Genomic DNA, 24,028 nt, shown 5'->3' with positions numbered 1-24,028 from the left:
TCGTTTGCAAAAATTACCGCCTGAGCACTTCGAATGAGAGACTCAATTTCCCATTTTTAGGAGGGGGCAGCATCATCACCATGTCTCTACTCTCTCACATGACGCACATCTCTAATGTGATATAGTGACTAAGACCAGACAGAACTTAACAAAAGCCGTCCTTGGCAGGTCAGCTTCTCCTAGTTCTTAAACATTACTCAGAGCCGAGCCATGATCTCAGGGCTTATTACTAAAGTAATTTCAAAAGAGAAATGTTTCATCTGTATTGTCTAATCTGCTTGGTGTATAGTGACATTTCATACTCAAATTCAACAAACATGTCTTCTTCCTCCACTTAATGTGTGACAATACTGTGTTTGGTGCTGAGGTTCTGGACATTAAAATTTTATTTTTCATCCTAAAATCTTCTCCTTTATGTTCTCACAACACCTGGCACAATCTGCTCTCATCACATTCTCTGCTTTGCACCCTAGTGGTTTGATTATGGGTTTTGCTGTTTATTCTCAGTTTGCTAATCCTGAAGTCTTTGACTCCTCCTGCTCTCTCTTCTGAGCCTAGAGCTCCCAGTGCCTGAGGAGGGACAGAAAGGCCCAAGGAAGCACCTTGCCTGACTGCAGATCCCACCTTTCACCCCATCCCCGGCCAAATAAACCTGCCGTCTCATCTTTGGGTCCTGATTCTCAATTGTCTCTCTTAGGTATAGACCATCATGAAAAAGATCGGGGATTCTCTAACATCTGGACACCTGCCAGATAGTTACCAGCCCTGAGGTTTCCTACAGGCCATGTATCACTACACATGCCATAGGTACAAGTAGCTGTAATTATCCAATTATGTTCTATAGATGAGGAAACAGAAATGAAGTAATCTAAGTAACATCCTTGGGTGTATTGCAGAGCCAGAAAGTGGGGAAAAAAGACAAAGAAATGAACAATATATAAACTAAAAACAAACAAACAAAAAAACCCAGACCCCTAGGTAAGAAATCAGCTGCAGGTTCTTACAAAGGCTTGTAAATAGAGAGTTGTGGATTGTTTAATTATGAAGAAACACCGACATGGTGTTCCATATTAATGATGTCCCTGGAGTTGTACAAAAATGCACACTAGGAAGAGATTTAAAAAGAAATTTGTGAAATATCGGGGGGATCACTTTGTAAAGTACATGATTGTCTAACCATTATGCTGTACACCTGAAACAAATACACAGTAATATTGAACGTGAACTGTAATTGAAAAATAAAATAATAATAACGTTAACAAAGGTTTATGCAAATTTGTTTCTTAAATGTGACGGCCCCATTTTTAAACTTCATGTTTTAAAAGAGGATCAAGGCCAGAGGGGAGGACATAGAGACAGGCCCCCATTTTAATTGGCTTCCTGAATGCAGTACAAAGGGCTCAGTGGATGTTTACAATCTGCAGCAACGGTTCTCGTACCATCAGAAACAGCACTGATATGTGCATGGTCACTGCAGCAGGAAGGTGTAACCAAGATGTCAGGAGGGGAAAGGCTGTTGCGGGAAGAGTTAGTGTTGTTCTGGAAAAGAAAGAGAGAAGTCCATAATGTGGTGGTATACACTCTGGACCAAGTGGAGTGGTGGCTTGAATTACCAATAAAACTTATTTTTGAAGCTGGTGTTCTTGAATCCACATGGGAGAGGGTCATGCAATCATTCAGTAATTTTTTTCAATAGTTATTCTTCTGTGTGTCTTTTGTCTTACTAATCTTCAACAGACATGTTTTCATTGTCTTTCTAGTGGTAGAGGGTATTCTAAGGCAGCCACCAAATCACTCTTATTGCTGCATGTCCAACACTTAGCAGCCCGGAATAAAGTTCTTAAATATTTGTTAACATGAACAAATGAGCGAATGAGGGATACTATAGTCTAAAAAGGTCTCATGTAGGATTTTTAAAAATAAGTAAATCATTTTTTGGTTCCTTGGGAGCTCTAATTTTCACAAGGCAAAAGAGTACATGAACCCAAACTGCATTATTGAGTTATTGACTCACCGGCAATATCAATACTTTAAGCAGCAGCTACTAAAGAGTCCTGAGATCCAAGATTGAAAAGGAGCTTGTGAAAGCTACACTAACGTTCCAAAACCAAACTGTAATTACAACTAAAGAAATATCATCCTGAATAACCATGACTTCTAGCTGGAGAGAATCCTTATAACCAAGGACTTATGCAAGAAACCACTTCATTACAACAAGACTGGTGGGAGAGCAGAGCAGGTGCAAGAGGGCTGCCTGGGCTACCACGGGTGGCAGCTGAAGTGCTGGAGGGATATTGCAATAGCCATAGAGAGGGCTCCCCCTGAGAGGTGTGGGGTCCACACCCCAAGCTGGCTCCCCAATATAGAACACCAGAACCAGGAAAGGAGCCCAAATAACCCCTGGCTCTGAAAAGCAGTGGGGTTTCTCTCTGCCAGGGAGAGACAGCTAGCAATGCAGAGAGGCTTTTAAAGAGCCAACACATGAAATTAATTTGCAGCCACTTACCCTGGATTCCAGCAGAAGGAGGGTAGAACAGATTAGAGTCATGCGAGAAGAGAGGAGATTGGTGGTTCTGAGGAGAGAGCTGAAGCATCAGGCACCAGGATCCCTGTGCTAAGTCGTTCACTATAAACTTCAGAAGCCACCTTCTCATGCAGAGCACTACCTTCCAAGCATAACCAGCCTGAAGAAAAGCAATAGCCCAACCCTCTAGAATCCCTCTGTTCCCACCCAATGGAGTTTAAGCCAGGCTGCTGAGCACAGCTGGAGTCATTATCACTGATTAAGCCTAAAAACTATGGGAGATTTCTGGGAGCTTTGAGATTTTTGCTGACCCTTCATTGGGCCCAAAACTGGTAAAAGCCAGTCTTGCTGCACAGCCTTGTTCTTTCTGCAAACACCCAGGCCCAGCAGAGGGAGCCAAAGTTGTAGATCTCTGATAGAACCAAACAAGTTGCCCAGGGCCAATCACAGGCAGCATTTGACATAGTGCTGTACCAGAGTCTTTGCAGACCTACCTAATACATAGAAACAAATCAAAGAAACAGCCCCCAGATAACAGAACAAGAAAATTATCCAGAAGAAGAGCAAAATGAAATGGTGGCAAGTAATTTATCAGATATAGAGTTGACAGTAATGATTATAAGGATATTCAATAACATGAAAGAAACATAGAAACCATAAAAATGCACTGGAAGGAATACAGTGGAAGGAATAGTCAGTAGGTTAGATGAAGTAGAGGATCAAACCAGAAATTTGGAAGACAAGGTAGAAAAAAACATGCAAAGAGAACAGCAAAAAGAGAAAAATAATTTTAAAAAATGAGGAGAGCTTAAGAAATCTTTGGGAAAACAGAAACAACAATGTCTGCACCATAGGAATATCAGGAGAAGAGAGGGAGCAAGGGATCAAGAATTTATTTGTAAAAATAATAACCAAAAACTTGCCTAATATGGTGAGTGAAAAGCCACACAAGTCCAGGAATATCAGAGTCCCAAAAAAGATGTACCCAAAGAGGCTTACACCAAGACACATCACAATTAAAATGGCAAAGCTTAAAGATGAGTAGAGTATCCTAAAAGCCACCAGAGAAGCAGTTAGTTACCTACAAGGGAGCTCCAATTAGATCATCATCTGATTTCTCAACAGAAACATCTTAGGCCAGAAGGGATTGTCATGAAATATTCAAAGTGATAAAAGCAAGGACCTACAACCAAGGCTATCATTTAAAATTGAAGAAGAAATAAACAGCTCCCCAGACTAGGAAAAGCTAACAATGTTTGTTAACACCAAACCAATGTTGCAACAAATGTTAAAGGACTTGCTTTAAGAAAAAGAAAAAAGAAAAAAACAGAGGAAAACAGCCTAACGATAAAATGGCACTACATACATATCTATAAATAATCACTTTAAATATAAATGTCTTAAATTCTACAACCAAAAAACACAGAGTAGTTGAATGGATAAGAAAACAAGACGTATATATTTTCAGTCTCCAAGACACCCACCTCAGATTGAAACACACACACATACTAAAAGTAAAGGTATGGAAACAAATATTTCATGCAAATGGAAAGAAAAAAAAGCTGGGGTAGCAATACTTATATCCAGCAAAATATACTTTAAAACCAAGGTTATAGTAATAGACAAAGAAGGACACTACAAAATGATAACAGGAACAATATAACATGAGGATAGAACCCTAGTAAATATTTATGCACCCAACATAGGAGCATCAAAATACATAAAGCAAATCCTGATTGACATAAAGGGAGAGATCAACAGAAATACAATCATAATAGGGTACTTTAATATCCCAATGATCTTCCAGACAGAAAATCAACAAGGAGACAATAGCCTTAAACAAAAGTCTAGATCAAATGGATTTAATTGATATCCTCAGAGTATTCATATACATACTTTTTGAGTGCTAATGGAAAGTTTTCTAGGATAGACCAAATGTTAGAACACAAAACAAGTCTCAATAAATTTAAGAAGACCAAAGTCATATTAAGTATCTTCTCTGACCACAATGCTCTGAAACTAGAAAACAATCACAAGAAGAAAACTGAAAAATGCAAAAATACATGGAAGCTAAATAACATGTTAATAAACAATGAATGGGTCAAGAATGAGATCAAGGAAGAAGTCAAAAGATACCTTGAAACAAGGTATAATGATAACACTACAATCCAAAATCTTTGGGACACGGGAAAGAAATTATAAGGAAGAAATTCATAACATTACAGGCCTATCTCAAGAAATAAGAAAAATCCCAAATAAAGAACCTAACTTTCCACTTAAAGGAACTTGAAAAAGAAAAACAAACAAAGCCCAAAGTGAGTAATAGGAAGGAAATAATAAAGAATGGGGCAAAAATAAATGAAATAAAATCTTTAAAAGTAAAACAAAAGATCAATAACTCAAAGAGCTGGATCTTTGAAAAGAGAAAAAAAAAAGACTCACAAACCTTTAACCAGACTCATCAAGAAAAAAATAGAGGGGGCCCAAATCAGAAATTAAAGAGGAGAAATAAGAGCTGACACCGAAATAATTCAAAGGAGTGTAAGAAAACATTATGAACAACTATATGCCAACAAGACAACCAGGATGAAATGGATAAATTCCCAGAAACATACAATCTTTGATAACTAAATCAAGAAGAATCAGAGAATCTGAATAGACAGATTATACTTAGTGAAATTGAAGTAGTAATCAAAAAAAACTCCCAATGAACAAAAGCCCTGGATTGGATGGCTTCACAGGTAAATTTTACCAAAAATTCTGAGAACTAACACCTCTCCTTTTCAAATTACTTCAAAAATTCAAGAGGAAGGAAGACTCCCAAGCCATTTTACAGGCCTGCATTATATTAATTCTATAACCAGATACAAAAAAAGAAAATTATAGTCTAATGAATGGTGAACATAGATGCTAAAATCCTCAACAAAATATTAGCAAACCGAATAGAGCAATGCATCAAGAAAATAATAAGTCATGATCAAGTGCAATTTATTCCAGGCATGAAAAGTTGGTACAACATTCACAAATTAATAAATGTTATACACCACATAAACAAAATGAAGGGTAAAAACTTCATGATCATATCAATGGATGCAGAAAAAGCATGCAATAAAAGTCAGCATCCATTTACAATAAAATCTCTCTGCGAAATGGGAATGGAGGATTCATACCTAACCATAATAAAAGTCATATATGACAAACCCACTGCCAACATACTAAACAGGCAAAAACTACAAGTGGTGCCCTTAAGACTGGGAATGAGAGAAGGATGTTCACTTTCACCTCTCTTATTCAGCATAGTACCAGATGTCCTAGCCATAACAATCAGGCAAGAAAAAGGAATAAAAGTCATCCAAATTGGAAAATAAGAAGCAAAACTCTCTTTATTTGCAGAGGACATGGTAATATACATAGAAAACACTAAAGAGTCCACCAAGAAAGGACAAGAACTGGTAAATGAATTCAGCAAAGTATCAGGATACAAAATTAATATCCTGAAATCAGTTGCACTTTATATGACAATAATGAACTATGAGAAAGGGAAATTTAAAAAAATCTATTCACATTTGCTTCAATAAGAATAAAATACCTAGGAACATATTTAACCAAGGATGTTAAAAACCTGTACTCAGAAAATTATAAGACACTAAAGAAAGAAATTAAAGAAGATGCAAAGAAGTGGAAACACATACCCTTTTCATGGATAGGAAGAATTAGCATTAAAGTGTTTATATTACCAAAAGAAACCTATTGACTCAACATGATTCCTATAAAGATTCTAATAACCTTATTCACAGAACTAGAACAAATATTTTGAAAATTTATATGGAACCACAAAAGATCACACATAGCAACAGTGATCCTGAGAAAGAAGGACAAAGTTGGAGGAATCACGCTACCTAATATGAAACTATGCTATAAGACCACAACAATCAAAACAGCATGGTACTGACATAAAAAAGGACTCATAGATCAATGGAACAGAATAGAAAGCCCAGAAATAAACCCACACCTTTATAGTCAATTAATATTTGACAGAGGAAATAAGCACATACAATGAGCTAAAGATAGTGTATTATATAAAGGGTGTTGGTGGAGAATCAAGATGGCGGAGGAGTGAGTGGAAGTCACACTGACCTCCTCCCAGAACCAACCTTGAATGGCAACTAAACTGTGGAGAAATCACCTGGAACAAACAACTAAACAATGGCAAGAGAGGAGCCATGTAACCTCAGAGACAGAAGAATCCGCTTTAGCGCAATCTAACTGGTAAGGAGTATAGTACAAACCTGAGAAGGCAGGCTGGGTGCCCATAGGCAGCAGCACCAGAAGGATATTGAAACGGCCAGTTGGATCCCTGCCTGAAAAGAGCAGGGTCTAAACCAAAAGTGAGGATCTCTAGCCCACAGCACCAGAGCCCAAAAGGTACACAGAAAACAAAGAGCTGCAAAAAGCGGCAGGGTTGCTCTCTGCCAGAGACAGGCAGCTGGACATGCAAGGAGCCATTTAAAGGGCCAACGCATAAATTTTTATTTGCAGCCACTTACCCTGGTATCTGGCAAAGGTTGGGGGAGAGTGGGCTAGAAATGCCTAAGGAGAGACTGGGGAAGGAGGCTATGGGGAGAGAACTGAGAGAGTAGCCAGTGGGATCTCAGGGCTGACTCATCCCCCATGCGGCAGCGGCCATCTTGCTCAGGCAGAGACTACCCCCCCTGAGTGGCACCAGTGTCAAAGGACCCAATAGCCTTGCCCCGCGGTGGGATTCCACCCTGTCTGTGCTGTCTAAGCTGCCTGCTGAGTGCAGAGTGGCAGCCACAGACAGTAGATCCCTGGCTAAAGGAGGCACAGAAACATCTGGCAACACTTGAGGAGAGACGAGGGATGGAGGCTTTGGGGAGAGAATGGAGAGAGTACCCAGCGAGATCCCAGTGTGGACGCCTCCCCCATAAGGCAGCAGCATGAGTGGACCCAATAACCCCGCCCCCAGGAGGGACTCCGCCCCACCCTGAGCTGTCTAAGGCAGCCTGCTGAGTGCAGAGTGAATGGATTAACAGCTGGAGGAGACAGCCACAGGCAGTAGATTCCTGGAAGTCTCTAACAGACTGCCTAAGGTCAGGCAGGGAGGACATCTGACATCATCAGAATCAGATCCAGAAAGTAAAAACAGCGGTCTCCAAACATAGAGGTTCACACCACAAAATCAGGAGCTCAAGACAGATCAAATTAAGAATCAGAAGCAAAAGAGAAAAGTCTCACAAATAATGGGAAGACAAAGAAATATGCCCCACTCGAAAGGAAAGGAGCAATCCCCAGAAAGAGAACTAAATGAAAGAGAGGCAAGTAAACTATCAGCTATTGAGTTCAAAACAACAGTTCTAAGGAAGCTCAATGAGCTCAGTGAGCTCAGAGAGAATTACCAAAAACTACAGGGAAACTATGAGGAACTTACTGCAAATTATATCTGCATGAAAAAAGGACATAGAAACTATCAGTAAGAGACAAGAGGAAATGAAGAATACAATTTCTGAATTGAAGAACACAGTAGAAGGAATCAAAATCAGGCTAGATGAAGCTGAGGACCAAATCAGCGAGCTGGAGGACAAGGTAGAAAAAAGCTCCCAGAAAGAGCAATAAAATAAAAAAAAGACTCAAAAAGAATGAAGAGGCATTGAGGGAAATGCAGGACAACCTGAAATTTAATAATATCTGTATAATAGGGATACCAGAAGGAGAAAAGGATGAGGAAGGGATAGAGAACCTGTTTGAAAAAGTAATGATGGAAAACTTCCCTAATTGGAGGACAGAAAAAGTCACACAAGTCCAGGAAGCACAGAGGGTCCCATTCAAGAGGAACCCAATGATGCCCATTCCAAGACACATCATCATTAAAATGGCAAATATCAAAGACAAACAGAGAATCCTAAAGCAAGGTAGTAACATATAAGGGAGCCCCAGTACAGCTAGCAGCTGACTTCTCAACAGAAACCCTGAAAGCCAGAAGGGACTGGCAAGAAATATTCCAAGTAATGAAAAGCAAAGGCCTGCAACCAAGACTGCTCTACCCAGCAAGGCTCCCAATTAAAATGGAAGGTGAAATAAGGAGTTTTCCAGACAAAAGAAAGCTAAAAGACTACACCTCCACCAACCCAGCACTGCAAAATATGCTAAAGGGACTGCTTTAAGATGCAGAAAATGTTTCTATGAATACCCAGTTCCTTTAACAGTTGCCAATACTTGATATTTCCAATATTTTTAATACTCATTAATCTGATTGTGACAATAATGTTATTTTAATTGTTCCTTTCCTATTTGTTGAAACTAAACCTGTTTTAGTATATTTCTTGCCTATTCCTATTACTTAAAAAGAAAAAAGCTTTAAATGACTTTTTGGTATTATTTATCCATTTATTGATTAAAAGTTTGTAGAATATTTTTCCCTAAAAAAAAAAACCTATTAACCATGTTTTAGATCTGTTGCAAATACTTTTTTATTCTATTCCTTGTCCTTTAACTTTTTTTATATGTATACTACTGTATAGTTAAATGTTTAATATAGTCATATTGTCAATATTTACTTTATAGCTTCTGGGTTTGAATATTTTACTTCAGGTCATGAAAAATATTAGTTCTATTTTCTTCGAAAACTCCTTAGATTCTACATATTGATTTTTAACTCACCTGAATATTTCTTGTATAATGTGTGAAATAGGACTCTATATTTATTTTATTTCATGTAATAGTGGTCCAGGTACCTTATTTGTTGAATAAGCCTTTTTTTACCCATTGATTGGAAATATCAACTTAATCATATATTATATTGTTAGACAGATATATACGTTTGTCTCTAGAATGCTCACTCTATTTCATTGATCTACTTATTTCTGTGTTGATGTCATGTTGGCTTAATTGCTGAGACTTTATAATGGTTTTAAATTTTTTTAATATTTTATAATTAACTTTGACATCTAAAAAAAATAAAATCAATCTGCATTTAAGAAAGAAAGACAGATGGAACTCCTACCTTTTGTGACAACATGGATGGGACTGGAGAATATTAAGCTAAGTGAAATAAGCCAGTTGATGAAAGACAAATACCATATGATCTCACCTATAAGTGGACTCTATTCAACAAAATAAACTAACAAACAAAATAAACCACAGGCACAGAAACATGGAGCAGACTGAAAGTGACCAGAGGGGATGGGGAAAGAGGACAATGGGGGAAAGAAGGGGAAGGGACTAGACAAAGAACATGTACGAATGACCCATGGACAGGGACAACAGAGTGGGAATTGACTGTGGGAGTGGGGGGTGGAGGTGGGATGGGTCAAGGGGGGTAAAGGGGTAAAAATTGAGACAACTGTAATAGAATAAACATTATTTATAAATATAAAAAAAAGTGTTGGGAAAATTAGACAGATAAATGCAGAAAAGTGAAACTAGACCACCTCATTACACTGCACACAAGAATAAGATTAGATACTTACCATTAACTCTCTAATGGTAACTTGGAGACTTAAATGTTAGACACAAAACCATAAAAATCTTAGAAGAAAACATAGGCAGCAAAATCTCAGACATTGCTTATAACAATATTTCTTTTTTTAATTAACTTATTTTTCCAAATACATTTGTCTCTGCCTTCCCAACACTTCCTCTTGCCCCCTCCCCCTGCTCCCCGCCTCAATCCTTCCCCACTTTTGCTTTGTCCATGAGTCCTTTCTATATGTTCCTTGACTTGCCCCTTCCCTTCCTTTCCCCCCGCCCACCCCTCCCTCCTTCCCTCTTGTCTCTGTTGGTTTCTTTTCCTTTCAGTGTTGCTGGTCTCATTTTCCTTGCATCTTTGTATTGTTGGTTAGGTTCCGTTTATAGGTCAGATCATATGGTATTTGTCTTTCACCCCCGGGCTTATTTCGCTTAGCATAATGCTCTCAAGTTCCATCCATTCTGTTGTGAAGTTTAGTAGTTCTTTTTTTCTTTCTGTTGCGTAGTATTCCACTGTGTAAATGTACCATAATTTTTTGATCCAATTATCTACTGATGGGCATTTAGGTTGCTTCCAACACTTGGCTATTGTAAATTGTGCTGCTATGAACATTGGGTGCATAGGTTCTTTTGAATTGGCGTTTTGGGAATCTTAGGGTATAGTCCCAGCAAGGGAATCACTGGATCAAAAGGTAGTTTCATTGGATAATCCCCTAAGGCAAGACAAACAAAAGGAGAAGTAAACAAATGGCACTACATCAAACAAAAATGGTTTTGCCCAGCAAAGGAAACCATCATAAAATAAAAAGACAACCCAACAGAATGGGACAACATATTCACTGATACATCTGACAAAGGGTTAGTATCCAAAATTTATGAAGAACTTATAAAACTCAACACCAAAAACACAAACAATCAAAATAAAAAAAAATGGACAAAGGACCTGAATAAACACTTCTACAAAGAGGACATACAGATGGTCAACTGACATATGAAAAGATGCTTAACTTCACTAATCATCAGAGAAATGCAAATTAAAACCACAATGCGATATCACCTCACACCAGTCGGAATGTCTATTATCAATAAATCAACAAATAACAAGTGCTGGCAAGGGTGTGGAGAAAGGGGAACCATTTGCACTGTTGGTGGGAATGCAGACTGATGAAGTCAATGTGGAAAGCAATATGGTTATAACAAAAAAAATTTAAAAATTAAACACAGATCTTCTTTTTGACCCAGAGATCTCACTTCTGGGAATATATCCAAAGAAACCCAAAACACTAATCAAAGCAACATAAGCATCCCTTTGGTCATTGCAGTGTTATTCATACAATCTCAAAATATGGAGCAGCCCTAGTGTCCATCAGTAGATGAATGGGAAAAAACAACTATGGGACATTTACACAATGGAATACTACTTGGCTGTAAAAAATGAGAAAATGTTCCTTTTGCAGCAGCATGGATGGACCTGAAGAACATTATGCTAAGTGTAAAAAGCTAACCAGAGAAAGACAAATACCATATGATTTTACTTATATGTGGAATCTAATGAACAAACTGAACTAAGAAGCAAAATAGAGACAACCCCATAAACAGAGAGTAGGATGGCAGCTATGGAGGGGGAAGTTTATGGGTTGGAGGGATTGAGCAAAAAGGAAAAAAGACTCATGGACATGGACAACAGTGTGGTGACTGCAGGGGAGAAAGGGAGATAAATGGTAATAGAAAAAATACAACTAAAAAATGATACAAATTAGTCCTGCCTGAACAACATTATGTTATCATATTTCATTCCAAATTACATTATTTTGCTATTTAATTAGAAGACAGTTTAAAAAAATTTGCAAAGTGAACTATGCAAAGAACATCTATGACCTTTGCATAGAACAGCAAAGGATCTATGGAGAGAAATGAGGCTGCTTAACAAAATACAGGCTTGATTGTTGCTAGGAGTTTAGGCTTTAGCTTGTAGCACAGGGAGGATCCACTGCATGTTTGAACCAAAGAGTCCTGGGCAAATTCAGATGGGGGGCTTGTCCTGCTGAGACACTTAGAGAGAATCTCGGTTCCAAGGGAAAATGTGAAACCTGGTCAGGCAGGGTTAGCCCCAGATCAATGAGGCAAATCATGGAAACATTTTCTCTCCCCCCATTTTCTTGATTTTTCCAATTTACTTTAATTCAATGAATATAAAAGAGAATGAGTTGTGAGATATACACACAAGCATGATAAAATCTGTTTAGACCCAATTGACTTATATGTGGAAAATAATGGACAATGTTTAATGTAGCATCTATTGTGACTCATTTTCATTTGGGGATTTAATGTTTGAAATGTTTATTCTTTCCTCTATAAATTTGGGTTGTGATCTATAAACACTGCCATCAGGAGAAACTAGATATAGCTCAGTTTTTAAGGTTTAATTTAATAAAAATGTGTGTATTTATTAACATATGATAAGTGGTTTTCCGTTCAGGCAATATCCTAATTATCCAGATCTCATAATTCCCAGCCTTCTGGGAATGATTTGGTTGAGGCAGAAGGGCAACCATGAGGATGTGAAGTAAAGGGGCTCACCGACAGCACACGTTGTGTTATCACAGCTGCCCGGCTTGGCTTCCAATTATTGAAACGAAACAATATGGTGGGATGGAAAGCAGAAGGACACATCTAATACCCAGACAGCATGTGGCCACCCTGACTAAAACAAGAGAAAGTATGGGTGAAGCAGAGCTGGCATAGTAGCAGCACTTATAGCGGTTGATTTTATGGGCTTGGAACCAATGTAATGAACAACATCGCAGGTTAGGTGGAAGTAGAAGGATAGTATTTTGATACCTTTTAGTGCTTCTGCCATTTTTTGTTTTCACCTCTTTCACATCAGCAAAACATTTCCCTTTAAGGACTTTTTTCGGCCAAGAAACAAACAAAAAAAAGTCACTGGGGGAGAGATCTGGTGAATGGGAGGGTGGGGCATGAGGGTCATGCTGTTTTTTTTGGTCAAAAACTGCTGAATCATCAGTGCGGTTTGGCAGCTGCACTTGTAAATTACCCAACATGAAATGGGCAAACATGTTGAACCTTCAAAAAAAAATTCACTGAAGTCAAAGGCAGCCTTTCACCACAATGCCAGCTGGTGCACTGATACAGATGGGTTCCTAGAACACTCACCTAGTGGGGGAAGCTAGTACTACAAGAGGTCCACCCTCCAGAAGACAATGCCAGTATTTTTGGACGCCTTCCCTCATATTGAATTGGTGCTTTCCTGGTATTACATTACATGGTACCCCTAAGTAATTTCCACTCATACTTTGTTAACAAATAGTTGAACTTTATTGAATATCTGTTTCATTTTGTTGAAACACACACTCCAGTTTTATTCAGAAAAAAAAAATGAATGTAGAAAATGATAAATTTTCTGTGTTCCTGTCTAAAATATATATATTTTTGCTCTTAGACTTTATTGATAGATTGGCTTTAGGTAGCATTGTTAGGCTTAAGTAATTTTTGCTGAACATTTTAAGGTTTAGTTAAAAATAGTAAGACGAGATAAAATTCTGGGTCTGTATAACTACACTGTAAAAACTTAACCTTAGTTTATTCTCTACCTGTAAAATGAGAATGTTGATATTTACTTTATGGAGTTGTTGTAGAGAATAAGTAATTATGTAGTTTTAAAGCCTTCAGAATACAATCTAGCATGTAAAAACTATTAAACAACCTCACCTAGTCACAGCTAGGCATGTGAGGAAAAAATAATTTAAACTTACCGGCCTTCCTTTGTAACTCATCTCCCTACTTTAAAGCATTAAGCTCTACTCTTCATCTTTGGTGCTTTGAAATTACACAATATTATTTCTATATAGACATTTCCCCCTAGTTCTTTCTTCTTTTTTCTTATTCGCTGAGTAGTATTCTATTGACCAAATGTAGCAAACTGTGTTTAACTAATTGATTGACAGATATTGCAGTTGTTTCCACATTTTACCTGTTATGAGTACAGCTATTGTAAACATTCTTTAACATTTTTGGTGTATACATAAACCATTTATTTAAGCTATGCAACTAGAAGTGAAATTCTTTGGTCAAAAAAATGTTTATGTTTAACTTTAATAGGGTTAAAGAAATTGCCAGAAATATTCCTGATGTGGCTATACCCAGTGTGTGGGTACTCCCATTGCCCCACGTTTTTGCCAATACTTAGTGTTGTCATTGTATTTGATTTTAGTTATTCTAATGAGTTTGTATTGGTTCTCACTGCGGTGTGATTTTTTTCATTTCTCTATGATAATGATGTTGAGTACCTTTTCTCATATATGTTATCCAATCATTTACCTCCCTTGTGAAATATGAAATACCTTTTTAATCACTTGCTTACAATTTTAATGAGTTGTTATTAATTGATTGTGAGCCTTTATTTTTCAGCTATAAGCATGGGAAATATTTTCTCTATCTGTGGCTTACCTTTTCACCTTTATCATGGCAAGTAGACTTTTTAAAAATGAAGTTAATGTTGAATTTCTTTCTTTTATGGTTAATGCATTTTGTGTCCTGTCTAAAAAAATCTTTGCTTTTCTCAAGTTCATGACAATATTATTTTTCTTCTTTATTTTTTTAAGGATTTTATTTCTTTATTTTTAGAGAGACAAGAAGGGAGGGAGAAAGAAGGAGAGAAACATCAATGTGTGGTTGCCTCTTTACGCCCCATACTGGGACCTGGCCCTGCAACCCAGGCATGTGCCCTGACTAGGAATCGAACCAGCGACCCTTTGGTTTGCGGACTGGTGTCAATCCTCTGAGCCACACCAGCCAAAGCTATTTTTCTTATTTTAGATCTTTATAGTTTTAACTTATAAATGTAGGTGTATATTACATTTAAAATTAAAATTTTATTGCATCAAAGTGGGAGTTGAGGTTCATTTGGCTTTCATGCAGATATCCAATTGTTCTACTATCCATAGAGACATTTTTCTGTCACTGAATTGCATTGATATCTCTGTTGAATATCAGTTAATTATGTTTGGAGCTATTTCTGTTTTCTTTACCATTTTTTCAATAATGAATTGATCTATTCTTACATAAATAAAGGCCACATGACATCAACACACTTTCACATTGCACAAAATAACTATTCAATTGTAAATATATATACTCTATCAAAAATTATATTCATACAAATAAGCCCAAGTTATTATAATATCAACCACACACCATCTGACACATGTATTCCAATCCCCTGCATTTGTACTTGTGTACACAGAGGAGATAGGAATGTTAGGGGTTAATGCTTCCAGCTTTAGTCTCTAGTCTCAGAGGAAGCCAGTGTATAAGGTAGTGGGGCTGAGGAGGAGCAGGAGAATAATGCTTGGGGGAAAGCAAAGGCCAGAGATTAATGGACCTTTAAATAGGCTCCAATATGTGGTCCCTGCTAAGGGCTGAATCCCAGGAGTCTGTTAGAACAGCTTATGGTCATGAGAGGCTTGTTCAGAGCTAAAGGTGAGTGGTTCCCTGTGCCCCTGTCACCTCTGCTCTTCTAAGAGAGCAGTAGGACTCACAGAGGCTCCAAGAAGCTGGGATCAAGGTGTGCACTCTGCAGAATTGCCTGATCACTGGGGGCTCCATATCCAGAGATCCACGGCTGCTGAGCTTCCTTCTGAGAGGGAGTGAAGTTGCACTGCTCGCAGTGTTTTTCAGGAAAACTCTAGAAAAATAGAAAGACCACTTCTATGTTCAATTCCTCCACAAAGGTGGTTGTATCTGAACCTCATCCTGCTCCAGCGTTTTTTCTTTTTTTCCATGCTGTAGTTTTAGATGCCCCGAAGTGAGAAAAGAGAATCTAAATATGCCTGGAGCAATTTCTTAGCAAGATCTGAGCCCATTTTATCTTTCATCCTTTTTAGGTTTGAGTAACACCATTGAACTAATGAACACAACTATTTCTACATAATGAGTGAAGTAATTGAGTCCCCGCAGAGCCAGAGGGTACCACAGCTAGATTTAGCCCATTTTCACAGATGAAAGCTGAGCTCCATTATTGTGAGAATGTAGTTCTCATAACCGTATTTGCTGAAGCAACAGCTATGCCAAGTTCTCAAAAGTTAGATTGTATTTGGAGGAAAAGAAAAATTGAACCTCAGATTCACCCAGATTCACTCATATGTGTGATCACCCTAGCTATAATTTGAAAAAGATAACTTAATTTCACTATGTATTATGCTCACAAGTATTCTAGTATTCTAGCCCATGGAGGGTGGAAAGGGAGAACATATTTAAACTTAGGGAAGCGGGGAAGGAACATTGGGCAAAAAGGGGAAGTATAATACTCTTCCTTTCCCCCCCGCTTTATGGAATTAAAATCTTGATGACTTGACCCAGATGCAACCTGATAACCTGCGTTTCTCCTCAAAAACACTATTGAAAACCTCAGGCATTGCACAGAAATGACTGAAGATTAACTCCCTTTCTGCTCTCCATGACTTATAGCCTTAACTCTGCATGTATTGAGTGTATAAGTCTGAGAGGAAAAAAAACAATAACAAAATTGCTGATAGGGCACCAGACTTAATGGTATAGAAGCAGAAAAGGCAGAGAGAAAAGAGAAGCACCTGTCAATGGCATCCCCATCCCACTTCAGACGTGGATCCCAGGTCAGCTTTATCCCTTCATTGTTCATCCAAGAAAGAAAACCTTAGAAAACCAGAGGCAATGAGTGAGGAAGCTGAGAAGCATCTCATATGGGAGAGCTCTGGACTGTGAGAAGGCCACTTGGAGAGTGTGGGGTGTGGATGAAGCAGAGGAGAAAAACTAGCTTGTGAAAGGGGAAACACACTGTGTGTAGTAGAACTCTGGCTGAGTAGAGTTACCACCCCCAACAGGTAAGTTCTCCATTAAGGCTCATAGGCAGAAATTAATAAAGATGACTTCTTACAGAAAGCAGCCCATACCCAGGAAAGCAACCTGGAAATAAGTAAGTTCTCCATTAAGGCTCATAAGCAGAAACTAATAAAGATGTCTTCTTACAGAAAGCAGCCCATACCCAGGAAACTAACCTGGAGCATATCCTAGAGCCACTCCAGTGAAGTGGCAGACATTCTGGGTCCAAAAGCAGATTTGTCTATAATATTCATATTTAATTTTGCAAGTACCTTTCATGTCTGTCTTTGTCATGATGAGGCAACGACCTCTGTTTTACTCCACTAGGGCAAGTGTCCTTATCAATCATTATCGAGCAAGGCAGTGGTGTGTGTGACCAAAAGTACGGAGTGTGGAGTCATGTACTTGGCACTAATTTATTGTGTTTCCCAACTGGCTTCCTACCCTGAAAGTGGCCTAAGTGGCCTAACACAGGGATAAAAAGGACTTAGGGTAAAAGTAAAACAAATCAGTTGTCATAAAGAATAAAATGATGAGAATTACTATGACATTATGTGTCAAGATAGTTTTCCCTTAGCAGATCTACTTCTGAGACAAATATTGATTCTTATTAAAAAAAATCACACTTATAGCTAGTATGTTCTGAACCTGTTTTGAATGGCATAAATATGAATAGTAAAGAGTAGCATCACTCTATATTGCAAAACTTTATTAAAATAGTTGAAGTTATTCCAATTTATCATTAAACCCAATTGCCCTATTATTCAACTGCCCCTTTCAAAAGATTATGAATAATAATTTTTTTATTTTATCTTTATCACTTGTGCAGAGTAGATTGCCTTTCTGATGGAGGACAATTTAACTACCCCATGATGTTGGCTTCAGGGAACAGCTCTTCTCATCCAGTGTCCTTTATCCTGCTTGGGATCCCAGGACTTGAGAATTCCCAATTTTGGATTGCCTTTCCATTTTGTGCCATGTATATTGTGGCTATAGTTGGCAATATCACTGTACTTCACGTAATTCGAATTGACCGCACTATGCATGAGCCCATGTACCTCTTTCTGGCCATGTTGGCCATCACTGACCTGGTCCTCTCTTCCTCCACCCAACCTAAAATGCTAGCTATTCTCTGGTTCCACGCTCATGACATTGAATATCATGCCTGCCTCATCCAAGTGTTCTTCATCCATGCTTTTGCTTCTGTAGAGTCTGGAGTGCTCATGGCTATGGCCTTGGACCGTTATGTGGCTATCTGCTTCCCACTTCGTTACTCTAGTATCCTGACCCCCTCTGTAGTGGGGAAACTGGGGGCAGCTGTGATGATGAGAGGGCTGTTATGGGTGAGCCCCTTCTGCTTTATGGTCGCCAGCATGCCCTTCTGCCCCAGCCAGGTCATTCCTCAGTCATACTGTGAGCACATGGCTGTGCTGAAGTTGGTGTGTGCTGATACAAGAGTAAATCGTGCATACGGGCTCTTTGTGGCCTTCTCCGTGGTTGGCTTCGATTTGATTGTCATCAGTGTATCCTATGTGATGATCTTGAGGGCTGTGCTGGGGTTGCCCTCTAAGGAAGCCCAACTCAAGGCTTTTGGCACATGTGCTTCCCATATCTGTGTCATCTTGGCTTTTTATATCCCAGCCCTCTTTACTTTTCTCACCCACCGCTTCGGTCATCATGTGCCCCGAGTGGTTCACATCATGTTGGCTAATCTCTATCTACTGGTCCCTCCCATGCTCAACCCCATCATCTATGGAGTTAGAACCAAGCAAATCAGGGACAGGGTTATTCAAGGATGTTGTGGGAAAGACCTATGAGCCAGGGGCACAGCATCACAACCAACACAACTGCCCTACTGATCTGGGGACAGAAATGCAGAAAGTTTGCCTGGCCATCACATATCATCACTAAGTCATCTCTGTGAACAGCTGACTCAGGGGTTGGCAACCTTTAAAAAACAAAAGGAAACACTTTTCAGGTAGCCCAGAACTAGAGTTCTCTAAGAGATTCAGTTAATAAATGCTTAGTTGACCTATGTTCGTCATCACAAGAAAACAGAAAAAAGAATTTTTACTTCTAAAATGAGTGACTATTTTAAAAGAATGTCGCCTTACACAAGCCACTAAGGTGAAAATTATTTTTAAATAGTTTGTAAAAGGATAAGTTGGGATACCTTGTTAAAAAGGAGTATAGAAATTTCCATCATAACAGTTAAAAGTGCATATACTTTCCCTATATTGGAATCCTTTTATAGAAACACAATCTTAGGAAGAAAAAGTACAAGACATGTACAGATTTATTATTTATAACAAGGAAAACAGAAAAGCATTAAAATATTAATGTATAAGAAACTAGATGAAGAAATGAACAAATGAATATTACAAATCATTTAATTATTATATTTGCAAAGAGTGTCTTAGGATGTGAAAATGGTCAAGGTATAATAGTAAAAGAAAAATGTTTTTCCCATAATGCTGGTGCCAATTCCAAAAAGGAATATATATGCCTAGAAAAAGATTCAGAAAATGCACTCAAATGCTAATAACAGCTGCTCAGAGTAATGAGATTTGTGGTATTTTAATTAATTTTTGCAACTTCATGTATTGTTTTAAAATTATCTTCAATTGAGAAGCTTTAGTTTTAGTATGAAAACAAGTAATTGAAACAATAAAGTGTACAGAAGAGGTTAATTGAGTGCCAAAGTCTAGGGAAGTGCTGTGGGCAATCTGGAAGGATGAAGAGCTGTAGAATAGATTGTTTCAGAAAAGCTTAAAAGTCTACATGTAAAATTTTCAGAATCTCAACTGATTGAGGCTGCTCACAATTAGAATTAGGTGTTCTGAGTTGGTCCCTCTTTGCAAAAGTGCTGATTTCCCAATGATAATGGATTTCAGAATGAAGAAGTTTGGGAAAAGATTGAGGAAGGAGATTCTCTTCTGAAAATAACTATAGTTTTATCTTCATTTACCACTCTTGGTGATAAACTATGGTCAAAGATAATAGTAAAGAAGGTTCTAGCATTCAGGCTCATATATTACTAAAACCAGCATCAGATAAAGGTGCTTTAAGAAGAATCAGCAAAATGTTTCCTTCTCCTAAAAGAAATATCTTTTGGAGCCTAAAGTTTCCCACAGAAGTTAATGGGTATTCTGCAGGATCATTTTCATAATTCCAAAATTTTATACTTGTAAGGGATCTTCATTCCCTTATCAGCAAATTAGTTAATGATTGCAAGTCTCCCTGTTTTTTTCTTTTTCAAACTAACTTCATTATTGTATAACTTGTGATAATAAAATGCAAATATTGTAATACCCAGTTTGATGAATTCTGACACATGTAAATGCCTCTGTAGCTACCAGCCCTATTAAGATACAGAACATCTCCATCACTTCATAAAGATTTCTCCTACCTCTTTGTAGTCAATCACTTCCTTCCACCCCAAACAGGTAGATGCTGATACAATTTCTTCCACTGTAAATTAATTTTTCTCTCACTAGAACTTGATATCAATAGTAGAATAAATGATGCATTTTTTTATGTGGTATTTTCTGCTCAGTATAAAGATTTTTCAAATCAATCCATACTCTTACATGAAGGAGTAGTTCATTTCTTATTATTGCCGAGCATTATATATTTTCAACATCTCTCAGTTGGTATATTGTTACTTTTCTCTTTTGTTTCAACCCTCCTAGTCTTTATTTCCAAACACATCAACCACTTAACCTGCTTTAGTGCTTTGCCCTTATCATCCCACTTTGTCCCATTGTTCTGTTCTAGGACATTCTATTTCCCTCTAATCATCCTTTAGGTCTCAATTAATACCATCTTATTAGCAAGACGTTTCTTAACTTATATACCTCAATTAGATCCTGCTGCCTATAATTTTCTTTCAAGACGAATATTTTTTCCTCCTTATCTTAACACAATATGTAATTATTTAAGTTACTTATTTATCATCTGTTTCTCTGACTTGAATAAAAATTCCATAAAAACACTGCATGCTTGCCTGTTATTCTAGTCCCAAACCTATCTCACTGCAAAAACACTAGCAACATGAATGAATGATTTAATCATATGTGCCAAATATCATTGTCCCAGCAATTCCACTAATGACTGCAAGATGGTACTTACAAGTTAATTTTCACCTTATTTGTACAATACTGGATACCAGACATCTCAGTCCTAAAAGCTCTTTTAATTGTTACCACGGAGATTTTGAAAGATTTTGTTAGTCAGATAAGATAAATCTGTGATGTAAGTAACAATTTTCGTTCATTCACTTCTTTTTGTTAACAAATATAAAATGTTGGGAACACAAAACTTATCTATCAAGCAATTATTCTGCACCAAGTATTCTGTAAGAGGGTGGGAATAGAGTGGAAGACAAGAGAAATTGTCAGTCAGAGCATCTCATTAGTATAAGACGACCAAAATAAGCTCATTGACTACCTACAGTTACAGCATCAATATTTAAAAAAAACAATACTTAAGTCATGCAGATCTACCACGATTAGAAGAAAGCTTAAGTATTATGAATCAGTGAAAATAGATGATTGCCTTCTATATGACCTGAAGAACCAGTGGGTCCAGGGCATCAAATTTGTAACTCAACTCAAGCTTCTCTGAAGTCGTTTGCAAAAATTACCCCCTGAGCACTTTGAATGAGAGACTCAATTTCCCATTTTTAGGAGGGGGCAGCATCATCACCATGTCTCTACTCTCTCACATGATGCACATCTCTAATGTGATATAGTGACTAAGACCAGACAGAACTTAACAAAAGCAGTCCTTGGCAGGTCAGCTTCTCCTAGTTCTTAAACATTACTCAGAGCCGAGCCATGATCTCAGGGCTTATTACTAAAGTAATTTCAAAAGAGAAATGTTTCATCTGTATTGTCTAATCTGCTTGGTGTATAGTGACATTTCATACTCAAATTCAACAAACATGTCTTCTTCCTCCACTTAATGTGTGACAATACTGTGTTTGGTGCTGAGGTTCTGGACATTAAAATTTTATTTTTCATCCTAAAATCTTCTCCTTTATGTTCTCACAACACCTGGCACAATCTGCTCTCATCACATTCTCTGCTTTGCACCCTAGTGGTTTGATTATGGGTTTTGCTGTTTATTCTCAGTTTGCTAATCCTGAAGTCTTTGACTCCTCCTGCTCTCTCTTCTGAGCCTAGAGCTCCCAGTGCCTGAGGAGGGACAGAAAGGCCCAAGGAAGCACCTTGCCTGACTGCAGATCCCACCTTTCACCCCATCCCCGGCCAAATAAACCTGCCGTCTCATCTTTGGGTCCTGATTCTCAATTGTCTCTCTTAGGTATAGACCATCATGAAAAAGATTGGGGATTCTCTAACATCTGGACACCCGCCAGATAGTTACCAGCCCTGAGGTTTCCTACAGGCCATGTATCACTACACATGCATAGGTACAAGTAGCTGTAATTATCCAGTTATGTTCTGTAGATGAGGAAACAGAAATGAAATAATCTAAGTAACATCCTTGGGTGTATTGCAGAGCCAGAAAGTGGGGAAAGAAGACAAAGAAATGAACAATATATAAACAAAAAACAAACAAAAAAACCCAGACCCCTAGGTAAGAAATCAGCTGCAGGTTCTTACAAAGGCTTGTAAATAGAGAGTTGTGGATTGTTTAATTATGAAGAGACACCCACATGGTGTTCCATATTAATGATGTCCCTGGAGTTGTGCAACAATGCACACTAGGAAGAGATTTAAAAAGAAATTTGTGGAATATCGGGGGGATCACTTTGTAAAGTACATGATCGTCTAACCATTATGCTGTACACCTGAAACAAATACACAGTAATATTGAACGTGAACTGTAATTGAAAAATAAAATAATAATAGCGTTAACAAAGGTTTATGCAAATTTGTTTCTTAAATGTGACAGCCCCATTTTTAAACTTCATGTTTTAAAAGAGGATCAAGGCCAGAGGGGAGGACATAGAGACAGGCCCCCATTTTAATTGGCTTCCTGAATGCAGTACCAAGGGCTCAGTGGATGTTTACAATCTGCAGCAACGGTTCTCGTACCATCAGAAACAGCAGTGATATGTGCATGGTCACTGCAGCAGGAAGGTGTAACCAAGATGTCAGGAGGGGAAAGGCTGTTGCAGGAAGAGTTAGTGTTGTTCTGGAAAAGAAAGAGAGAAGTCCATAATGTGGTGGTATACACTCTGGACCAATTGGAGTGGTGGCTTGAATTACCAATAAAACTTATTTTTGAAGCTGGTGTTCTTGAATCCACATGGGAGAAGGTCATGCAATCATTCAGTAATTTTTTTCAATACTTATTCTTCTGTGTGTCTTTTGTCTTACTAATCTTCAACAAACATGTTTTTTGTTGTCTTTCTAGTGGTAGAGGATTTTCTAAGGCAGCCACCAAATCATTCTTATTGCTGCATGTCCAACACTTAGCAGCCTGGAATAGAGTAAGTGCTTAAATATTTGTTAACATGAACAAATAAGCGAATGAGGGATACTATAGTCTAAAAAGGTCTCATGTAGGATTTAAAAAGAATAAGTAAATCATTTTTTGGTTTCTCGGGAGCTCTAATTTTCACAAGGCAAAAGAGTACATGAACCCAAACTGCATTACTGAGTTATTGACTAACTGGCAATATCAATGCTTTAAGTGGCAGCTACTAAAGAAAGAGCCTTGAGACCCAAGATGGCAAAGGAGAAAGTGAAAGTTACACTAACCTCCCAGGACCAAACGGGAATTACAGCTAACTTAAAGAAACATCATCCTGAATAACATTGAACTCTAGCTGGAGAGAAGCCCTATAACCAAGGACTTATGGAAGAAACCACTTTACCATGAGACTGGTAGGGAGTGCAGGGGAGATGTTAAGAGGGCTGACTGGGCCTCATGGATGGCAGTAGACGTGCCAGAGGGATAGTTCAGTGGCAACAGAGGGGGATCCCCCCTGAGAGGTGTGGGGTCTATATCTCAAGCTGGGCACCCCAGCATAGAGAAACAGAACCAGGAAAGGAACCCAAATAACACCTGGCTGTGAAAAGCAGCAGAGTTTCTGTCTCCCAGGGAAGGACAGCTAGAGATGCACAGAGGCTCTCAAACGGCCAACACACAAAATTTAGTTTGTAGCCACTT

At 38.2% G+C, this 24,028-nt stretch overlaps 1 protein-coding gene across 1 annotated transcript; it reads left to right on the top strand.

The window, feature by feature from the left end:
• The first annotated feature begins 17,754 nt into the window (after positions 1-17,754).
• LOC129076379 (olfactory receptor 52R1) lies at positions 17,755-18,702 on the top strand. The gene has a single exon (XM_054580553.1). It carries the CDS (start codon positions 17,755-17,757, stop codon positions 18,700-18,702), a length of 948 nt encoding a protein of 315 aa, XP_054436528.1.
• Positions 18,703-24,028: the final 5,326 nt, after the last annotated feature.

Source organism: Pteronotus mesoamericanus, unplaced genomic scaffold (assembly GCF_021234165.1).
Source record: "Pteronotus mesoamericanus isolate MK-2021 breed Mesoamerican mustached bat unplaced genomic scaffold, CSHL_Meso_final contig_591, whole genome shotgun sequence".
Lineage (NCBI taxonomy): Eukaryota > Metazoa > Chordata > Mammalia > Chiroptera > Mormoopidae > Pteronotus > Pteronotus mesoamericanus.
The sequence above is the reverse complement of the archived record's forward strand: the minus strand, read 5'-3'. Positions and strand labels throughout refer to the sequence as shown.